At 42.1% G+C, this 18,956-nt stretch overlaps 1 protein-coding gene across 2 annotated transcripts; it reads left to right on the plus strand.

The window, feature by feature from the left end:
• The first annotated feature begins 66 nt into the window (after positions 1-66).
• Positions 67-18,543, plus strand: LOC148426612 (histone-lysine N-methyltransferase SETD2-like). 2 transcript variants are annotated; one of them, XM_088410266.1, is made up of 23 exons: positions 67-185; positions 1,641-1,763; positions 3,708-3,729; positions 4,060-7,847; positions 7,915-8,046; positions 8,125-8,253; positions 8,328-8,451; positions 8,545-8,622; positions 8,708-8,805; positions 8,900-9,032; positions 9,807-9,941; positions 10,015-10,143; positions 10,233-11,258; positions 11,366-11,414; positions 11,491-11,770; positions 12,390-12,672; positions 12,808-13,128; positions 14,175-14,300; positions 14,768-14,904; positions 14,998-15,106; positions 16,118-16,192; positions 16,274-16,375; positions 17,473-18,543. In XM_088410266.1, the coding sequence occupies exons 2-23, from the start codon at positions 1,735-1,737 to the stop codon at positions 17,632-17,634; spliced, it is 7,467 nt and encodes a 2,488-aa protein (XP_088266392.1). In that variant the 5' UTR covers positions 67-185; positions 1,641-1,734; the 3' UTR covers positions 17,635-18,543. The 2 variants fall into 2 exon arrangements, with proteins under 2 accessions (XP_088266392.1, XP_088266391.1); XM_088410265.1 differs by having other exon boundaries at positions 12,390-13,128.
• The last annotated feature ends 413 nt before the right edge of the window (positions 18,544-18,956 follow it).

Consider the following 18,956-nt stretch of genomic DNA (forward strand, 5'->3'; position numbering starts at 1 on the left):
GAGTAGCACAACATTGAGTGAGGCGCAGGGGAGCCACTCAGCGGCAGAGCCTCAGCCGACCATCACCCCCGACAACCCCGGGCGGATTTGACGTCGGCACGCATTGGGACTTGATGTTCGGCGAAGGACTCCGTCTCGGGAATTTTGAAGATGGAAGAGTCTCTTGACCTTAAACACTTTCTAAAGTGAGTATCCTTTAAAAAATAGGTTTGCCTACGCTGCGTGGGTTCAAGCGAACCATACACGCAAGTAAGCTAAGACAAAACCTCCCCCCTGTTAGCATGCTGGTGATGCCCGATGAAGGGTTTCATGAAACGAGGGTGTGTGCCTAGCCGCAGCACAAGCTGAACCAATGTCTGCAAACTATTCACCAGATAACGAATTAAATTCAAATGGGGTGCAAAACAAGGGCTGTAAGCGCTCCTGTTATCCTCCATGTTCCTAGCTACATGTAACCTAGTTAGCCGCTAATGCTCGCCCAAGATTAGCCTTCTTGGCACAGAAAGACAATCGATTGCTTCCCTCTTCGGCCAAACCGAACGCAAATACACAGGTCGCTTTTCCCGAGCATAACGTGGAAGATATGCTGGGAATATTTGAACCAAAACAAGCGATTTTACCTGACGAAGGCTAAGATTAGCATATCAATGTAGCCCTTTTGGTTTGCACAATTCTTGTGTGTAAATGAACTTGCAAATGTAACAGTTGTGGTAACAATATGCCTGTTTGCATGTAAAGCTTAATCCTAATGTGTAAACTACAAGTTTCATAGCCTAGCCAAGTGGAACTGAATGAACTGCCTTGATCTAGATTACACACTGTCTTGAAAAATGGACAGGAACTGGCTTTTAAAAGGCCATGTTGGGCTGCACCAAGGCTTCCTGCACAGGCCATGTTGTCCCTCTTTGCTAGTTGCAAGTGCTTCACAGCCGCTGATTATTTACAAATATATATATATATATATATATATATATATATATATGTATATATATATGTATATATATATATGTATATATATATATGTATATATATATATGTATATATATATGTATATATATATATATATATGTATATATATATATATATATATGTATATATATATATGTATATATATATATATGTATATATATATATATATATGTATATATATATATGTATATATATATATATATATATATATATGTATGTATGTATGTATGTATTTACATATTTGCTATGGTAATAACGAGTTTGTAACATGAATTTTTACATTCTCGAGGCAGTTGCTTAGCTCTACTAATTACAATACTGTCTCTTTCTGATTCTGATTTTGTTCAGCATTTTTTTTTCCCGTTACAGTCTTTGTTGTGATGCAAAGGCACATCCACTCCGAATGAAACCCAGCAAGAGTGACAATAAAATCTGCATGAAAGTATGCAACTTGCTTTGCTCTTTGCAGTGAGCGATATCCATCTTGAGAGAAAGCTTCAGTGGATGACAGCCAAACCAACCGGTCAACAGCATGTGCTCTCTTTACATGCATACGCTAACAACATTCAATAAGTGCCTCTCTTTGATAAGGCAAAAGCTTGTTGGACTCATTGTTAGCTATTATGGACACACACCACAGTTTATTCCAAACCTATCTTTCTTTTTGCCAGGTGTGGCGTCACTTTGGAGGGTTCGTTTCTCTGATTTGGATTATTCTTGGCCAAGCAACGTCTTCAGGCCCACTAATCCTAGACGAGTTTTTCAATGGACACTCTGCTCAAGTCAGAAATCAGGTATTAGATGCCAGACAACACAAATTCCATTGTGTATGAGCTGTTTCAAAAGAAAAATTGTGGTCGCGACTAGGGCTGGGCATTGTTAAAAACCATGTTTCAATTTTGAATCTTGATTGAAACTCAATTTCATACTGTTTCAGTGAGAAGTAAAAATACACAAATTGGAGTAGTAAACTTTTGTGGTGGCTCAATAAAAAGAATGGTCACCACAGATAATAAAACCTTTGAGTGACCTTGAGCAAAATTGTCAAAGTGCCTCATGTGTCCAAATGAAGTCTCTGCTACTCCTCCGGAGAAGTGACTGCCATGATTTGGTAATGCTGTATAATAACTTCATTTTCATGGTTGAGAAGTGTTGGTGGAGAGGTCGAGCAACTGAAACACCTAAAATGTGTTTTCGGTGTTTGGTTCTGTTGTGATCCGTTGTTTACTAATTTGTCTCAGAATTGCAGTAAGTCAGTGACCCATTTTTTTAATATTTGTGTATAGTGGATCTATGTGAATCTGTTCAAGGACAGTTGTTGACTAGTGATTTAAAGAGATTTTTATGTTCCCCTTGAAATAATTGGAAAGCATGAACCAGGCTAAAACTGTGACCCTACAAAAGCATTTCTTATTTTTGTTTTGTTTTGTTTTAAGCTGTCAAAAGGTTTACAATGTCCATCGTAAAATAGAAAACCAATAAAGCATCAATTTTTGCCTTGTTAAACTTGTCCGATGTTGGAGTTTTTTTGATTGATTGTGAGTCGGGTTACTTCAAGTAACTTTCAGCAGGGTGAGTCAGGTCCGTGTCTGGGTTGTGTTAAGTTTTGCCTTTGAATACTGTGAGTGTATGTTGTTGTTTTGTTTATAGCTGCTTTCTTCCAAATGTCTGTTAAATCCTGCAATGGTAATTTGGGGAAAAAAAAAATCCTTAATGATTAAATGACCCAGATACCAAACACACTTAGAGAGGTTCCTCCAAAGTAACCGTTCGTACACTTTTATCAGCCCAATGAGATCAAATGAAATGTAAGCTAATGAGTTGCTGCATTTTTACATGTTGAACACAGACATATCTGTGCTATTTCGTCTGTGGTTATCAATGCTTGTTAAAGGTTGGGTATACAAATACAGTAGTGTCAAATCTTGATGGATGCAACCATTGAGTTTTCTCTGAGCTGTATTTGCAAAAACTGTTATACTTTTTCTTATTCATCTTTATATTTTTTTCTGGCTATACCTACATAGTAATACACATACCATTGCACCCCTGGGCTCTCCGCTCTTTCATGCGCGTTAAGTATTGTGCTGGCTGCTACTGTTGAGAAACCAAGTGAGGTTCTGTTGGTTCTAAGGCATCACATATAGCTTCTAATGTTATTGATAACGATTATCTCCTTAAGGAAATAAGCTTTACTCGACATGATTCTTGGGTTATGGCCAGCAAATTGAAGTTAAAATTCAATCAAATTAAATAACAAATTAACAAATAACACCACCAACTCAACATTTGAACATCTTTAAAAAATTCAAATGTAAGTTTCTGAGTAGCCCAGTCTCAGTACATACTTGGGTCTGATTGAAATACTTAAGCATGACTCTGAAAAATGGCATTGATGCTCATAAATGCCCCTTAGTGTTAAATTAAAACAATTCTGAAAACATGAGTGAGACAAAATATTTTCACTGAACATTTGGTGTTTATTTTGCTTATCTTTGTCTGATTTATATTCGTTTGATGAGCCTAAACATTAGCTTGTGAAAACGATGTAAAGCAGGTAAAATTATTTAAAAAAGAGTGGCCCGCCACAGAAAATGTATCAGGCAAAATACTGCGGCTATAATATCTTAAGTCTTGGGTAAGATCAATGGTGAAAATGAAAATATGTTTATTAAATACAATTAACTAATAATGGGCTGTTCTTTTTCATGTCTCCATGCTATTCCCATGTATCTCAGAGACGAAGGAAGCGGTGCCTCGGTAAGTACATTTATAGTGTATTTTTTAAATATTTATCAGACTATTGGTTCTCAACTGTTGTAATCCTAGGACCTGCATCTTCCTCTTTTGGAAAAGCTGTCACCCATTTTATTGAACAATAAACAATAGAGCATTTTGTGTTTAAAATGTACCGGTAAGTATTATATGAAATTGTGACTCGTATTTTGCGACCTGCCCACAATGGGTCCTGATTGAGAAATGCTGTGTTAGACTTGCAAATTCTAAGATATGTTCATCCTTGCAATTTCCTATTGTCTACTAAGAGCAATGTATTCAAGCCGTAATGGTGTCTGTGTTTCTTGATTGTAGGTAAAGGTGGAGGGCCTTTCTAAGGCAGCTCTCATCAAAAGTCTGTCTCCTCGAGTCATGCTATCCAACCATCTTTTGCCTAAAGGGACCAAGATGAAAGTCAACCTAGATGATCAGAGTCGTCAGAAAGTGTCCTTCAGCTTTGCGCAGACCAAGAAGCCACTGCACAGCATTTTCGTTATCCCTTCCAGCCCTGAAAAGTCTGACACTGAATCTCCCAATGCATTTGACAAGGGAAGGGATTCTGACAGTAAAAATGAACAGAACCAGACCTGCGCGGTGCCAATTTCCACAGAACAGACTTCCCAAGTTCCAAACTTTGCTGCTAAGCTGAAAATGGACTTGGCAAAGATGCATTTCAAGAAGCAAATACTCAGTGTGTCTGTGACTAGAGAAAAACTATCATCTGTTCTTCAGGGGGAGCAACTTACTTCAAGTTTGTTTATGCAGAAATCAACCAATGACAGCGAAACCAAAATCCCAATTTCGCAGCATCAGAACCCCGTAAGTGTCTGTCCTTCTGAGGATTCACATCGTCACTCCTCTGAGAGCCAGACAGTATCAAGTCACAAGAAACCTGCTGCATCTTCAGGAAAAGAGGAAGAGAATTCTAGTAATGAGGATAAAAATGTATACAGAAGAAAAACCAGGTCGCAGACCGAATCCCGAACAGAGCCTGAAGAGCCACCTCCGATGTCTTCCAGACGCAAATCAGTTGACTCCAAAAGTAAACCAGATTTGGAAAGCGGTAGCAAAACTGTGACAAAAAGGTCTTCCTCTCGGTCTCGAGGGGACGAAAAAGAAAAAAGCTCATCAAAACGATCAGAGAATCATGAAAGGTCATCTAGTCATACGAAATCGGACCGTGAGTCCAGATACTCGTCATTGCGGTCGCTGCGTTCAAACAAAGATCGCAGAAGATCCAGATCAAGGTCTAAATCTAGAGGCTCTCGTACCAGTTCATCTCACCCAAGATCAGATAGGTCGAGAGGTGACAGGGGGTCCCGCTCAGAAAGGTCTTATTACCACGATTCAGACCGCAGATCGTACCGAAGTTCTCCACGAAGAGACAGGCGACGATCTCGTTCTCGCAACGACAGGACTCGCGACAGTTCGGGATCTGAAGATGACCATCGCAAGACCAGGACAAGGACAAGTGACTCCAGTCGATCATCCACCTATACAAAGTCCTCTTCCTACTCTAAATCTGACAAAGCTTCTAAATCTGTAGATACGCCACATTCGTCAGAGTCAGTCAAAAGAAATCAAAGTTCATCGTCAGTGTCAGAAAGGACTACTTCAAAGCGAACGTCCGAATCCGACCCCCAGCGCAAATGCTCTCCAAGTGCAGATACTAGGCATCATAAAACTGGAACCCATTATACACAAGACGCTAACAGAAAATCCAACTCATCCACTCAACATATCTATGTGGATATTGAACAACACGAACATGGAAATTGCCTGAAAAACATCTCAAGCGACACTGAATCTAATCAAAGGACAAAATCACAGGCGGGCTCGGTTTTAGAGGTAACAATTAGTTGTGTCGATGCAAAACAGACCGCCTGCTCCAAATCTTCAGAAGACACCAGTGAACATAATAGACAATCAGAAGACATATTTTATAGCCCCATTAATGAAACAAAACATGACTCTACGGTAAAATCGCCTTTGCTAGATGAAAAAGAAAAAAATAATGTCAATTGCGTTCGAACGAGAAATCAAGGGGACCATCAAGATAGCGGGTTGTCAAATTGTAACAGATTAGATGCACTAAACTCCAGTGTCAAACTAGAAAAAGAAATCGCACCAGTTATAAGCTCAAATGAGGACATGCCACATGTAAATGCCACCCTTGAAAAAGTAAACAATTTGAACGACAGCCTTTCTTCTCCAAATGTACCACACGTGACTTCAAATGCAGCTTCTGAAAGTTTACTCGATAGTAATAATGATGTGGTGTGCAGCACGGATGTGAAAGGGGTTGATTCTTTGCAAGGGTCAACGCCTCTACCTTATGCAAACGATTTAGACGCTGAACATACTGCTCCGACATGTAAACCACAAGATGATTTTTATGATGTTGCCACTGCCATTGAGCAATCGAAAATAAATGCCCCATTGCAATCAGAGCAACAATATAAAACGGAGAATCTGATAACACCTGAACAAAACATAGACAATGCTCAAAAGAGCACTCCGAATAAAAAGTCCCGGTGGGATATTGTTGGACAGAATAGTCCAGGAAATGAAGTTTCACAGCAGACACTTGTTGCTGAACAACATAAAATGATTGTCTGTGTGAAAAAAATTGAATTTTCCAAAAACCAAAGTCAATTAGAAACGATACAGAGCACGCATGAATCTGAAAGGCATTGCATACCTGAACAGGAGAAGGAAAGCCCCAAGCAGGCACTTAGTTATGTCTGTGGGGATTCTTCACATGGGATGAAGGGCATTGACCATACTCCGGCAACGAACCTAGACAAGCCTCTGTGCAACAGTGATGCAACGCAGATCAACAGCGCTCCAAAGATAGAGAGCTGCAGTGTAAACGTTAAAGAGAAATGTAAAGCTAATACATTATTACCCAGTCAGGAATCCAGAGAAGGGCAGAGCGAGGCCAGTGAGAGTGACAACTCTGAATATGACTCTGATTGTGACGAGACAATAAAACGATTGCAATCTGTAGTGGTTGTGCCAAAGAATTCAACAGTAACAAGTGAATCGCATGACGCCGGCCCTTCTTCGTGCAGTTCTGTTATCGTAGAATCCCCCATTAGTAATGAAGTGAATAGTCATGAAGTCCAAAATCAAAGCGGCTCTCAACAAAGACTCGAGAGTGTTTCATACCACACCGGGGCTTTTTGTCAATCCCAGAGTAATATGATTGACAGCACTAGTCACTTGGATGGATCCAGCTCTACTGGTGTCTCACAGCCTTATGTGACTTGTTCTACCAATGTCCACCAAGGTATCACTTTCCCGCAGAGCCTTGACAGTTCTGGACATTACAACCAACTGCAAGGCCAGCATTATGTTAACAACAGAGGTGAGCTGATGCTGGCACACTATCACCATTCTGCAAGTATTGGCCATATCAATGACAGGGGTGGTTTCAACCCAAGCTGGAGTTTTTCACAGCCTGAACAGCCAAGTAGTACGTATCAACAGCCGGACAGCAGTCATGGACCGTCGTTACCGCAGTCAAAAACCTTTCCTAGCGCACAGCAGCATGGGCACCACAATATCCCATGGAACCACCAAACCTCAGGCATGCAGACAAGCAAAACTCCCTACCTCCATGTTTATCAGGATCCCGCAGGTGAAATCCACCCTGACTCGCTCACTAATGACCATGACGATTATTGCCGGGCCAAACCATCCAATCAAAGTAAACCGACTGTCGATCACGGCGGTCCTCCGGGTGCGCCCGGTTTCGTTCAAGGTCACGAAATAAGCAGCAACAGCAAGTGCTCTGCCGTACCCGACCCCCCGAGGGAGGACAGCTTCAAGGCCCACAGAAGCAGGGGTCCGCCCAAGAAAAGACGACCGGAAATCGAATCCGATTCAGACAACGAGGCTGAAGCCGGACCCGCTGCCAAGAAGGAGCGCCAGGGAGAAACTGAGGATTCCGCACAAACTCAAGTCAAAGTCGAGGCGGTCCGTCCATCGCTCACTCTGCAGCACTTCCAAGACTCCAGTCGATGGAAAGAGTTAGCCAAAACAAAGAAGATGCCACCTTATTTTGACCTGATTGAAGAGAATCTGTACCTAACTGAGCGGTAAGAATTTGTTCACAAATTCAAATGATTTCATAATCTCAGACTGAAAGAGTATGAATATTTGTAGAAAGAAGAGCAAATCTCATCGCGATATCAAGCGTATGCAGTGCGAGTGCCCGATCCTGCCCAAACAGGACCGTTTAAGGGGGATGATGGCATGCGGGGATGATTGTTTGAATCGGCTGCTTATGATTGAATGGTGAGTTACGTTATACTCAGAAAATATATGCCTTGTTTGAAAAAGATGTACAGAAAAAAACTTTTTGTTTGGCCGTAGCTCATCACGCTGCCTGAACGGACATTATTGCTCCAATCGACGCTTTCAAATGAAGCAGCATGCGGACTTTGAGGTCATCCTCACCGAATCCAAGGGCTGGGGTCTCCGTGCAGCTAAGGACCTGCCTTCGTAAGGATTTCATCTGCAACGAAAGTAGCATTGTGTCAGGTTGATCTTTACGTACATGTTTGATTCCATCACAGAAATACCTTTGTGCTGGAATATTGTGGTGAAGTGTTGGACCACAAAGAATTCAAAACAAGAGTTAAAGAATATGCACGCAACAAGAACGTACACTACTATTTCATGGCTCTAAAGAATAACGAGGTAGGTAAAATAAAGGTGGCAATACAGTGCAGACTAATATTTACAATATCACAATCACAATTCGATGCTTGACTTTGTCTTGTGTCTGTTCAGATCATCGATGCAACACTGAAGGGTAATTGTTCTCGGTTTATGAACCATAGCTGCGAGCCCAACTGTGAGACTCAAAAGGTACGGAAGCCAAATGAAGCAGTTTTTAAATAATACTGTTCAGTTGTCATGTGAGTCGCTTATTACTTAATTGATCTCATTTCAGTGGACGGTCAACGGCCAGCTTAGAGTTGGGTTCTTCACCACCAAAGCAGTCAGTGCGGGAACTGAGCTGACATTTGACTACCAATTTCAGAGATACGGGTACCCCCCCCCCCTTTTTTTTTTAAATTCTTGTGTAAAATCATAATGGCATATGTAAACATAACAAATAAGTAATATTAATCCTTTGCTGTAGGAAAGAAGCTCAAAAGTGCTTCTGTGGAGCTCCTAGCTGTAGAGGCTTCCTAGGAGGGGAGAACCGAGTCAGTGTCCGTGCGGCTGGAGGGAAGATGAAGAAAGACCGAACTCGAAAGAATGCTCTCACCACAGTAAGTTCACACACAACTGAAAGTTGTTCCAATTGCTTCTTTCTAATGGTTTTCGTTTGTATGTTTTATAATATATGCTTTGGAGACATTGACAATGACTGTTAGATATTATTTGGACAAATAGAAATGTTTTTTTAAACAAGTGAATAAAATGCAATATGATAATTATGTGTGGAGAAAAACACAGCAAAATTAGGTCCGCCAAAAATAAAGAAAAACTTAGCAAAACAACAGCCAAAAAAAATCAATTCAGCATAAATAATACCATACCTGCGTACTTGGGCACATATAAGTATAAATGTATGTATTTCTGCCTGGTATATGTATTTTCTATACTACATACTGGTCTTGAGGAATAATCATATTGATGCACAAAATATAATACGATAAAATAAGAGTCTGATTTGCCATATATATATATATATATATATATATATATATATATATATATATATATATATATATATATATATATATATATATATATATATATACACACACACACACACACAAAATTTTACCGTCCCTTCCGCTCTCAAAAATATGTTGCATATTTCCTGCTAGTAAATTGTGTTTGGCTTTATAAATTAATTGTGCACTTTCAAATTCTACATGTTCTGCAAATTGAAAATTCTGGATTAAAGAAACAACTGGTTAGTGTGGTGAAGAAATCCAACATTCTGAATAGTTCTCATTGCTTGTACTGAATTTACAATGCTTGGAATTCACTTTTATAAGAATTTTTACTTACCATCTACCGGGTGTTTTTTTTAGGTTGATGAAGAACTGGAGGCATTACTAGAGAATGGCGAAGGACTCTATGATGGCAAACAAGTGGTGTCCCTGTGCAGGCTTATGGTCCGCGTGGAAAACATGGAGCAGAAGCTTACCTGTCTCAAGCTCATACACGTAAAATCAACATTACGATGTTCATATTCAAGGTGCCTATTGCTTTACATAATTGTGAGTTTGCGCCATGTAGGATACACAGAATCCATCATGTTTGAAGCAGTTCTTAGATCATCATGGCTTGTCTTTGCTTTGGATCTTCATGGTTGAGATATCTGAAGCCAAAGGCAACTGTGCCAATAACATCAAACTACAATCTGAGGTGAGATCTTTGCAGTCTTGATTTCTATACCTTTGGAAAGTAACTTGTTTTTTTACCCCTAAATTTTTGCACAATTCCTTTTTCTCCAGATTTTGAAGACCTTAGCTGTGTTACCCATATCCACTAAGAACATGCTGGAAGAGAGTAAAATCTTGACCTTCATTCAGCGATGGGCCCAAACAAAAGCACTCCCTCAGCCCACCGAGATGGACGGTTACTCCAGTGAGAACACGTCTCGTGCCCAGACCCCCCTTAACATCCCTGATGCTACCTCTTCTAAATTGGGGCCAGAATCTGACAAGGACACCTCCAAGCCTGCTGTGGACCGCCGCCTTAAAATCATCAGTGAAAACAGTCTGGACAGTGCACTTTCAGATGCCAGCAAAGCATCTGATGGAAAAGATGAGGAGGAGGAGGAAGATGATGACGACGAAGAAGAATCTGTTCCGAGCGCTCTGCCTGATGACAAACTTAAGGTGGATGTGGTCAACGAAGCTGCTGATCCAGGGAAAGAAACTCCACAAGAAGGGGTGACAGAGCAAAAACAAGAAGAGTCTGAAATCGCAGAAAGTCGGCAACAAGTTCATGTTGAAAATGTAAAAGACCAAGCTGAGTTGGAGGATAAACCGTGTGAGGTAAAAGTAGACTTGAATGATGAAGTGACGAAGAATCTTGAGGTATCTGGGATTCCTAGCGAAGAAGAGCTGATTGCAGAGGCAGGTACAGAAATGACCATGGTGGAAGGTGACCAGCCCGCAGTTGAGATTCAGGACTCAGAGATTGAATCAGTTCAAACAGTTGTTCCAACTGAGGAGCCTGTAGAGCAGATGGTAGCTAACACAGAAACGTTGCAGGCTGAAAATCCTACTAGCCCCAAGGCCCATCTGGAAGAACCTGCCCCTGTTGCCCCCTTAAGCACCGACACCCTTGAGGTCAGTACGGCATCTGAAGACACGCCGGCACCTACAGATCCCCCCGCGGTAGAAACGCCTTCTCAGGATGAAGAGGAAGGAGTTTCCGATGTGGAGAGCGAGCGGAGTCAGGAGCCCCAAGTCGGCGCTTTGGACATTAGCAGCATGGCGGCCAAGCTGTTGGACAGCTGGAAGGATCTCAAGGTGAGCTCAGACAAATGGGGGGAAAAAAAAGTGTGTGTTCGTAATATGATTGGATTACAAATCGCAAAATTTGGATTTGAGCCTCAAATGATCTGCCTGTCTTTCAGGAGGTGTACAGAATACCGAAGAAGAGTCAGGTGGAAAAAGAAGCCAATGGTAATTGAATTTAAATGCTCTCCAGTCATGTTCATAATTATTTGCGACGTGTACCAACCGCATTGTCTCAAAACAGATCGCAGTCGAGATCGTGACACAACTTTGACTCCACGCAACACTTCTGGTAGTCGAGAGCGCGAACGGGAGCGTGACAAGGAACGGGACAGGGACAGAGACAGAGACCATGACCGGGATTGGGAAAGGGACAGGGAGCGAGAGAGGGATCGGGAGAGAGAAAGGGACCGGGACAGGGAGCGTGATCGAGACAGAACTCCGCGCAGCACTGAGAGACGACGGCGACGCTCCACGTCACCGCCCTCTTCCTATGAGCGGAGCAGCCGGCGTACTGAGGAACGGTAAGAATTGGAATTAGACCAATTTGTTTTGTTATGTTTTTTCGCTCCATGACCAATGCTGATTGTTAGTATTTCAAGAGGCCAATAACCAATATTTGATGTCAATTTTCACATTTTTGGTCAGAAGGAAAATCTTGGCATCAAAATTTAGCTCATTCACAGCCAGTCTAGTGACAATTTATCTTTGAAGTCTGTGGTCATATTTGTTGTAAAATTATAAGAAAACATTGAGGGATCTCTGAGGGTCACCGGCACATCTTTAAAGGTTGAAATCAAATTTCCCAATATTTTACTTATATACTTTTACTAATACTGTATTTGCATTCATTTCAAAGAAAAGTGTGGTGTTCACAGAGTCCACAAAATACATATAATGTTAACTGAAATGTCAAATAAATACCTGCATTTCCCCGGTTAACATGATTTTGATGTGATCTGTTATCTTGCCCCCGGAAAAAAGAAAAAAACACCACCACCAATTATATGTTCCGTTGTCAAATTACAGACTATCGACGGCTATTAGTCGAACCCTAGTAAGAATTCCTGCCATCGGGAGCGTTTGACCTTGTGTACACTAGGATGTGGAGCAGTGTGGTTTTTGTTACGTGAATGATTTCAGGTTTGACTCGTCAAAGACACCGAGGGGCGTTAGCAGTAAGGAGCGCAACAAGCTGTCTACAGAGGAACGCAGGAAGCTGTTTGAGCAGGAGGTGGCTCAGAAAGAAGCTCAGAAGCAGCAGCAGCAGCAGCTTCAACAGCAGCAGCAGCAGCAACAGCAGCAGCTCCAAACTATGACCTATGACCCTGCCTTGGCCTATGCCTCCACTTCTGGCTTCATCACCTACCCACCTGGATACCCCCTCCAGACATTTGTGGACCCCACCAACCCCAACGCAGGCAAAGTACTACTACCCACCCCTTCGGCCGATGCCACCATGACCTATGAACAGACTCCGCCCCAAAGACTTGTCTCAGAGCTTGGGCTTCCCTCTCCGTCATCCACTTCACAAGCCACTCCTGTCTCTAATATCTCTCAGCACATCACGACCGCCGACCTCACGCCTGCAGACACCCAGCAATATGCCCAGCCCGCTGTCGCGGCCCAGAATTCCAGCGTGCCTGTCCTCTCCGTGCCTGCCCAGACGGCGCCGCAGGTCCAGGGCCAGCAGGGTTACGCCACGCTGTGGGACCCCGCCACCCAGCAGGCGGTGACCGTGCAGACGCAGCCGGCGCAGCAGTACGCCGCCGCCCCGGCGCAGGGCGCCACGCAAACGGCCATCTACTACCAAGGCCAGCCCTGCCAAACCATCTACAGCATCCCCACCGCGTACCCTCAGACCAGCACGCCAGTCATACAGGTGGGATAATCATCGTAGAGCCTAGGCATTAAACCCGTATCTTTATGCAGGACTGCGACGGCCTTAATAATCTAAAAAGAATTGATACCGTCTCGTTTTAGGTGCCTATCGAGGTCAGGCCTGGTTAGTTCAGTGGTATCGCTGGACCTTGGATGGGATATCAACTGCTCAGCTTAGTGCCGGTTATTAGCCCAGATAAATCTGTGATATTTTAAATTTGGTGCGACTGACGTTTTTCTCAGATTTTCTGAAATAGTCAATGCAAATTGCACTCAGCAGAATTTTCAAGTCCTCAACCATTACAACGTTCCACATTATTACAGTTTTCCTGAATTCTTATCTTTCTGGTCTAGTGACTAGGCATTTTTTTGTTGGTTTTCGTGCCATTTTTTTAGCAATACAAATAGAGTACTCAGCATTCAGTATAGTAGTCACAGATATCAAGTACTGATACTCAAAACCAGACCAATTTTTCTCCACATATCTGTTTCAATAACATTAATTCAAATGCAAAATAAGTAATATGTCATTTAGAAGGCTTAAAATGATTTTATATACCTCTATTACAATATAGTATGCATCCGTTTTAGCGCGTTTGCACTTTCAAATCCATTTTCGTCAAGGGTTTTATTGCCTCTTTATTATCAACGAGGCCAGGTGGATAATTTTTCCGGAGGACTTTAAAACATTATGAAAAAAAGACAGCTTGTCCGTTCAAGACAAAAATGCGAGAGCAGTGGCGTGGCACGCGTGGATGTCAGAAAGTGGGGGAAGAAAAACAGCCAAGAGCAACCGATCCACGCTCTGTTCTCACCACAATCGGCACTTGGGTAAAGAAGTCTTCAGCAAAGAATTTTTGGAGACCCCCATTTCAAGCAAACTGGATTCACCCAAATTGTAATGGGGGGGGTCAACTTAAGCACGAGATTGCCTTGTACACTGAGAAATACAATAATTACGAATGATTGTTTTTACAGCCTTTAAAAAAATTGAATAATTAAAATATTTTTTTTTTTAACTTTTTATTTCATGATGTGCTTTTGCAGGCGTACTCTGACCCTTCAACCAGCTACTTGCATGGCCAGACGGTGTATCCTGGGCATCAGCAGGGTGTGGTGGTGCAGCAGGGAGGCACAGTCACCACCATTGTTACCTCTCAAACTGTCCAGCAGGTAATCAGGCCACCTTCATTCTCAATGCATTACTAAACCCTCACTAGAGAAAAGATTTTGGGGATTATCGTCCTTTTACATTTTTCTTATACTTTTTTTGTGTCACTTTTTTTTTAAATTGTAGGTGATATTTTCAAAATGTCTAAAAACCTTTTTCTTAACGATTTTTTTTTTCTATACCTGAAGCATGAAGAACAAAAACCTTGTTTTTGCTCATGCTTTGTTGCATGCACTCATCTACATATTTCTTTCTGTGACACTCAATGGTGTTGGACAGTTAAAATAAAGGAGCCAATGTCACATAGGATAAAATACTTCGAGCCTTTGGCCACAAGGGGGAGTTATATGTGTGCCACACACCCGCACACCAAGCTGTGTGTAGATATGGTTATTTGATGGTGATTTTTTCCATGGCAGGCTGAGCAGTAATAACAGGTTGTAAATTAAACAACTTTTCCTTTCCTCAGGAAATGATCGTCCCCAACAATGTGATCGATTTGCCTCCTCCCTCTCCCCCGAAACCCAAAACTATCATTCTACCTCCCAACTGGAAAGTGGCACGGGACCCTGAAGGAAAGATCTACTACTACCATATTACAACCAGGTGAGGAGTGGCGATTGGGGGCCATAGAAGTTTTCCAACTTTTGATTCATATTCTATATATACATACAAACAAACAGGTATCTTTTCTTTCAGGCAAACGCAATGGGATCCTCCAACCTGGGATGGAAGTAGCGAGACCAATCTGGACCATGATTCTGAAATGGACCTGGGCACTCCCACTTATGATGAAAATCCCTCTAAGGTAAACTTCTAAAGGACACGTGGGAACTTATTTTCTAAATATAAAAAAAGGGTCATTGTGTGCTTAATTTGTTGTACAGTACATAAATCCGCCTTGTTGGGGATGCGTCGTCTTTGCTTTTTCATCCGCTTCTCAGACAGTTTGAGGTTGGATGAGAAGCATAATTATAGCCTTTGTTCTTTGTTCTTTGGAGCCGGAGACGGTGCGCCGGTGATTACTTTCAGCTGTGTTTTATGGAGAGGAACAAACGTCATCACAACACCATCTCCAGGCACCTAGATGAACTCCGCATATTTGTCTCAAAGTGACAAAGACGGTCTCTAAAATCCTGTCCCACTACTTAACAAAATGTCCCCTGGGCTCAGGGTCATAAAGTGAGGACAAAATTTGTCCCATTTGTTTCCCCTTCTTCACTGGGGATAATGGAAAGCATCTGGATGAGCCAGAAGTTATTTATTTGGGATTTTTTTATCACTCTTAAATGTTCCCTCATTGTATCACTGAGATGCATGCTGAAGAAGCACAATGAGGTCACGCGCATTTCATTTTGCAGCACTTGAAGTTGTGACACGTGTTCATCAGATTATAAATGACTCCACTGTCCCGCCGCTGTTTTTTTTTTTTTTTTTTTTTTTTTTTTTTAATCATCACACTTGGCATCTCAGCTGTTCTTGTCTCCTGTGTGTTGGTCACAACGGTTGGACGTCCTGCCAGGATATTCCCGCTTTGTGTCAGGTGCTGTTTGATTTCCCAGTTGACCTCCATGGCTACTCTTCAGGCTGCCAGCTGCCACATTTAATTGGGGCACATTTATGCTCTCACCAGATCATAATTATAGATGGCCCCGACACTGCTGCTTTTAACCTCTAATGTGGTTACAATGTCTTCCACTACAGCTGAGAAAATGTCTGAAATTATACACCTTTAAAAGCCATCACATGAAACCTGGAGACAAAATATTAAAAGGGCGCTGTTGCTTGTTTTTTTTTTTTTGTTTGTTTTTTTAAACAGTTTTCAACGAAAACTGCAGAAGCAGACACTTCGAGCGAACTGGCGAAAAAAAGTAAAGAGACATTCCGCAAAGAGGTAGGCATGTGCCCCCCATTTACTCGCATGTGTTGGACTTCAAGAATGGCTTTTGAACACGTTTGTGTGTTTGTTACTCAGATGTCCCAGTTTATTGTGCAATGTTTAAATCCCTATCGGAAGCCAGACTGCAAACACGGCCGCATCAGCAACACTGAAGACTTCAAACACCTGGCGAGAAAGGTAACATTCAACATGTTTGATCATTGCTAAGCCCTTGGAAAAAAAATGTGCTTGTAAAAAAAAACACAACAACAACAAACACAAAATATACAGTATTAACTCATTTAGTGCCATGGACGAGAATTCTCATCTTTTAAAATAGTACTAACAATGATAAATTTCTGGTCAAATACGTTTTTGTATGGAGAGGAGCTGACACCCTTACCTAAAGCTTACCTAATGTAAGCCAATTGAGCAGTGTAGTAACAACTGTGACCATTGGATGGCAATGTTTCCACACATAGATATTACCTGCATGCAATTCAAAATAAGGAATGCAAATCAATCTTTCATACAATACCACCCATATTTACATAGAAATAGCACGCAATTTTCGGCCGCAGTTGAAAGATGAGTGAAAATGTTGAACATACTGGCCCGCTAGAGGTTTCCTTTTCCAATAACGCTCGGCACTGAAAGATTTAAAAGTTCAAACGGACTGAAGCGACAGCAATGAACGTATGGGCTAAGCGCGACTGTGTGACCGGCAAAAGGCTACTGCTAGTGGGACAAAATATTCATGATACAAATGACTCTCTTGTTTTTATGGTTTCATCATAACCCATTCTCTGACAGCGCAGAGAACACGGGAAAGTATTCAATTTGATTCGTTAATTAATCGCTGTCATTTGGCATATACACACAACCATAAACTTGGTGGAATGGTAAAAGGAACTCGAGCTGCGTTGCGAGGAAAAGGAAAAGCAAGTGCTTGGAGTGCATCAAAGTTACATTGGCGAGGCGTTCACCGACCGCCCACATTGTGGGAAATCTGAAATAAATATCTAACTTACAGGTATGAACGCAAGAATATATGAAGAGTTTACAAAAGATGTTGATGATTTATTCTGTTTTTCTATAGTTTTTACATTGCCAAAATGTCGGTGCGTCTTATACACGGTACCGTAGAAAATGACCAGAATTTCACCCCAAAATTAATAACACAGGTGCGTCTTCTATTTGGGAGTTACGGTAGTTCCATTAATGGGTTCAGAGTTAATTGAAGATCCCGACGCCGTAACAGTCCCAGCAATGTAGCTTGTCCTTTTCGCCGCCAGCTAACCCACGGCGTCATGAACAAGGAACTCAAGGCGTGCACCAACCCCGAGGACCTGGACTGCAACGAGAACGTCAAGCACAAGACCAAGGAGTACATCAAGAAGTACATGCAGAGGTTCGGCGCCGTCTACAAACCCAAGGAGGACACGGAGGTCTACTGAGCGCACACGTTTGCCTTTTCCCAGCCGTGAGCCACGGCCGCGTTGAAACGTTGAAACCCGGAGGACACGCAGGGGTGCTACACACAACTTTCATACACTGGTGGAGTTCTGAAGTTCTTTTTTCCAATGCTTTTAAAGGCCTGCGAATGAAGTACAAGCCAACTTTTGTTTCTTTCCACTGTCGAAAATGGACCAACCAACAGTCCGCTTCATTTTCTGGTGCTGCTTTCAACTGCGGAGGTCCAAGCTCCCGCTCGATGAAACGCCGGCGGGACTTTTGAGGGTCGCTTCCGAGCTTCTGTCCACTCCAGGTCATCCGTGTTTTGACATTCATCATGTCTTTTTATCCGTTAGGCCGCTTCGCACGCGGGGAGCACGGTTTGATTTCTACTTTTGATGTGCCACCCTCACGTTCTCTTTGAACTTGACTCGCGCAGAAGAGTGTAGCATTGCAGTTTTAACTTATCCATTTTAGTTTTTAACTAATTTCATGACGACATAAGGAACTCTGCCTTTTTATTAAAAATCAGCCCCTCCCCCTTTTGTCTCGATAACCGTCACAGCCTATTGCATTAATTGTTGATATTTGAAATAGTCGTTTTGGGAATGTTTAAATTAACCAGACACTTTGTAAAATGACTATCATTTCGTGATTCTCAAGTGTAAATATGTTGTATTATTATTACCAAACGTGTATGCAGGAGCCACAAGTGACCAGCTCGACCCTTACATCAAGATGTGTCACCCTCGCCGGCTCACGTCAGTGCACGAGGGGGACTTTGTTTTCTTTTCTTTATTTTTTAAATGTACAAAGTAATTTTCACCCTATTCGACTGTAAGTATTGTGCAAGCACATTGTCATACCGAGTGTACAAACATTTTAAAAGATAATAAACTGTTTTTTGTACACCTTTGCTGTGACTGTGAAGTGGGAAGTTCACTCAGGTGTCAGTTTAATGCAGAGATGGAAATCGCTGCATTAGGCGTTTCACACAAGCTTGTTGACTAATTTGGAGTCACTCACTGCCGACCCTCCCACTTCCACGGCATTTGACATCGGCGGCAGGACGCGATTTCAAAAACCGCATGCGGCAAGTGACACATGCTTTCATCAAAAGCCTCGGGGAAGTGTGACACTTGAATTTGACGGGTATGCTCCAAATTCCTTCGCTGGTGTTGCATCAAAATTGAAATATCCCGTGCCCAGCTACCCCCCACCCCTGTCCCTGTAGTTACAGTTAATTTAAAACTGCAAGAGATGCAAAAAATGGCTTAAGCAGGTGTTGTAAAAGGAGATGAGTCACAGGCCAGATGTTCGGACA

The sequence above is a fragment of the Hippichthys cyanospilos genome, chromosome 3 (assembly GCF_059441005.1).
Source record: "Hippichthys cyanospilos isolate Australia breed blue-spotted pipefish chromosome 3, RoL_Hcya_1.0, whole genome shotgun sequence".
Lineage (NCBI taxonomy): Eukaryota > Metazoa > Chordata > Actinopteri > Syngnathiformes > Syngnathidae > Hippichthys > Hippichthys cyanospilos.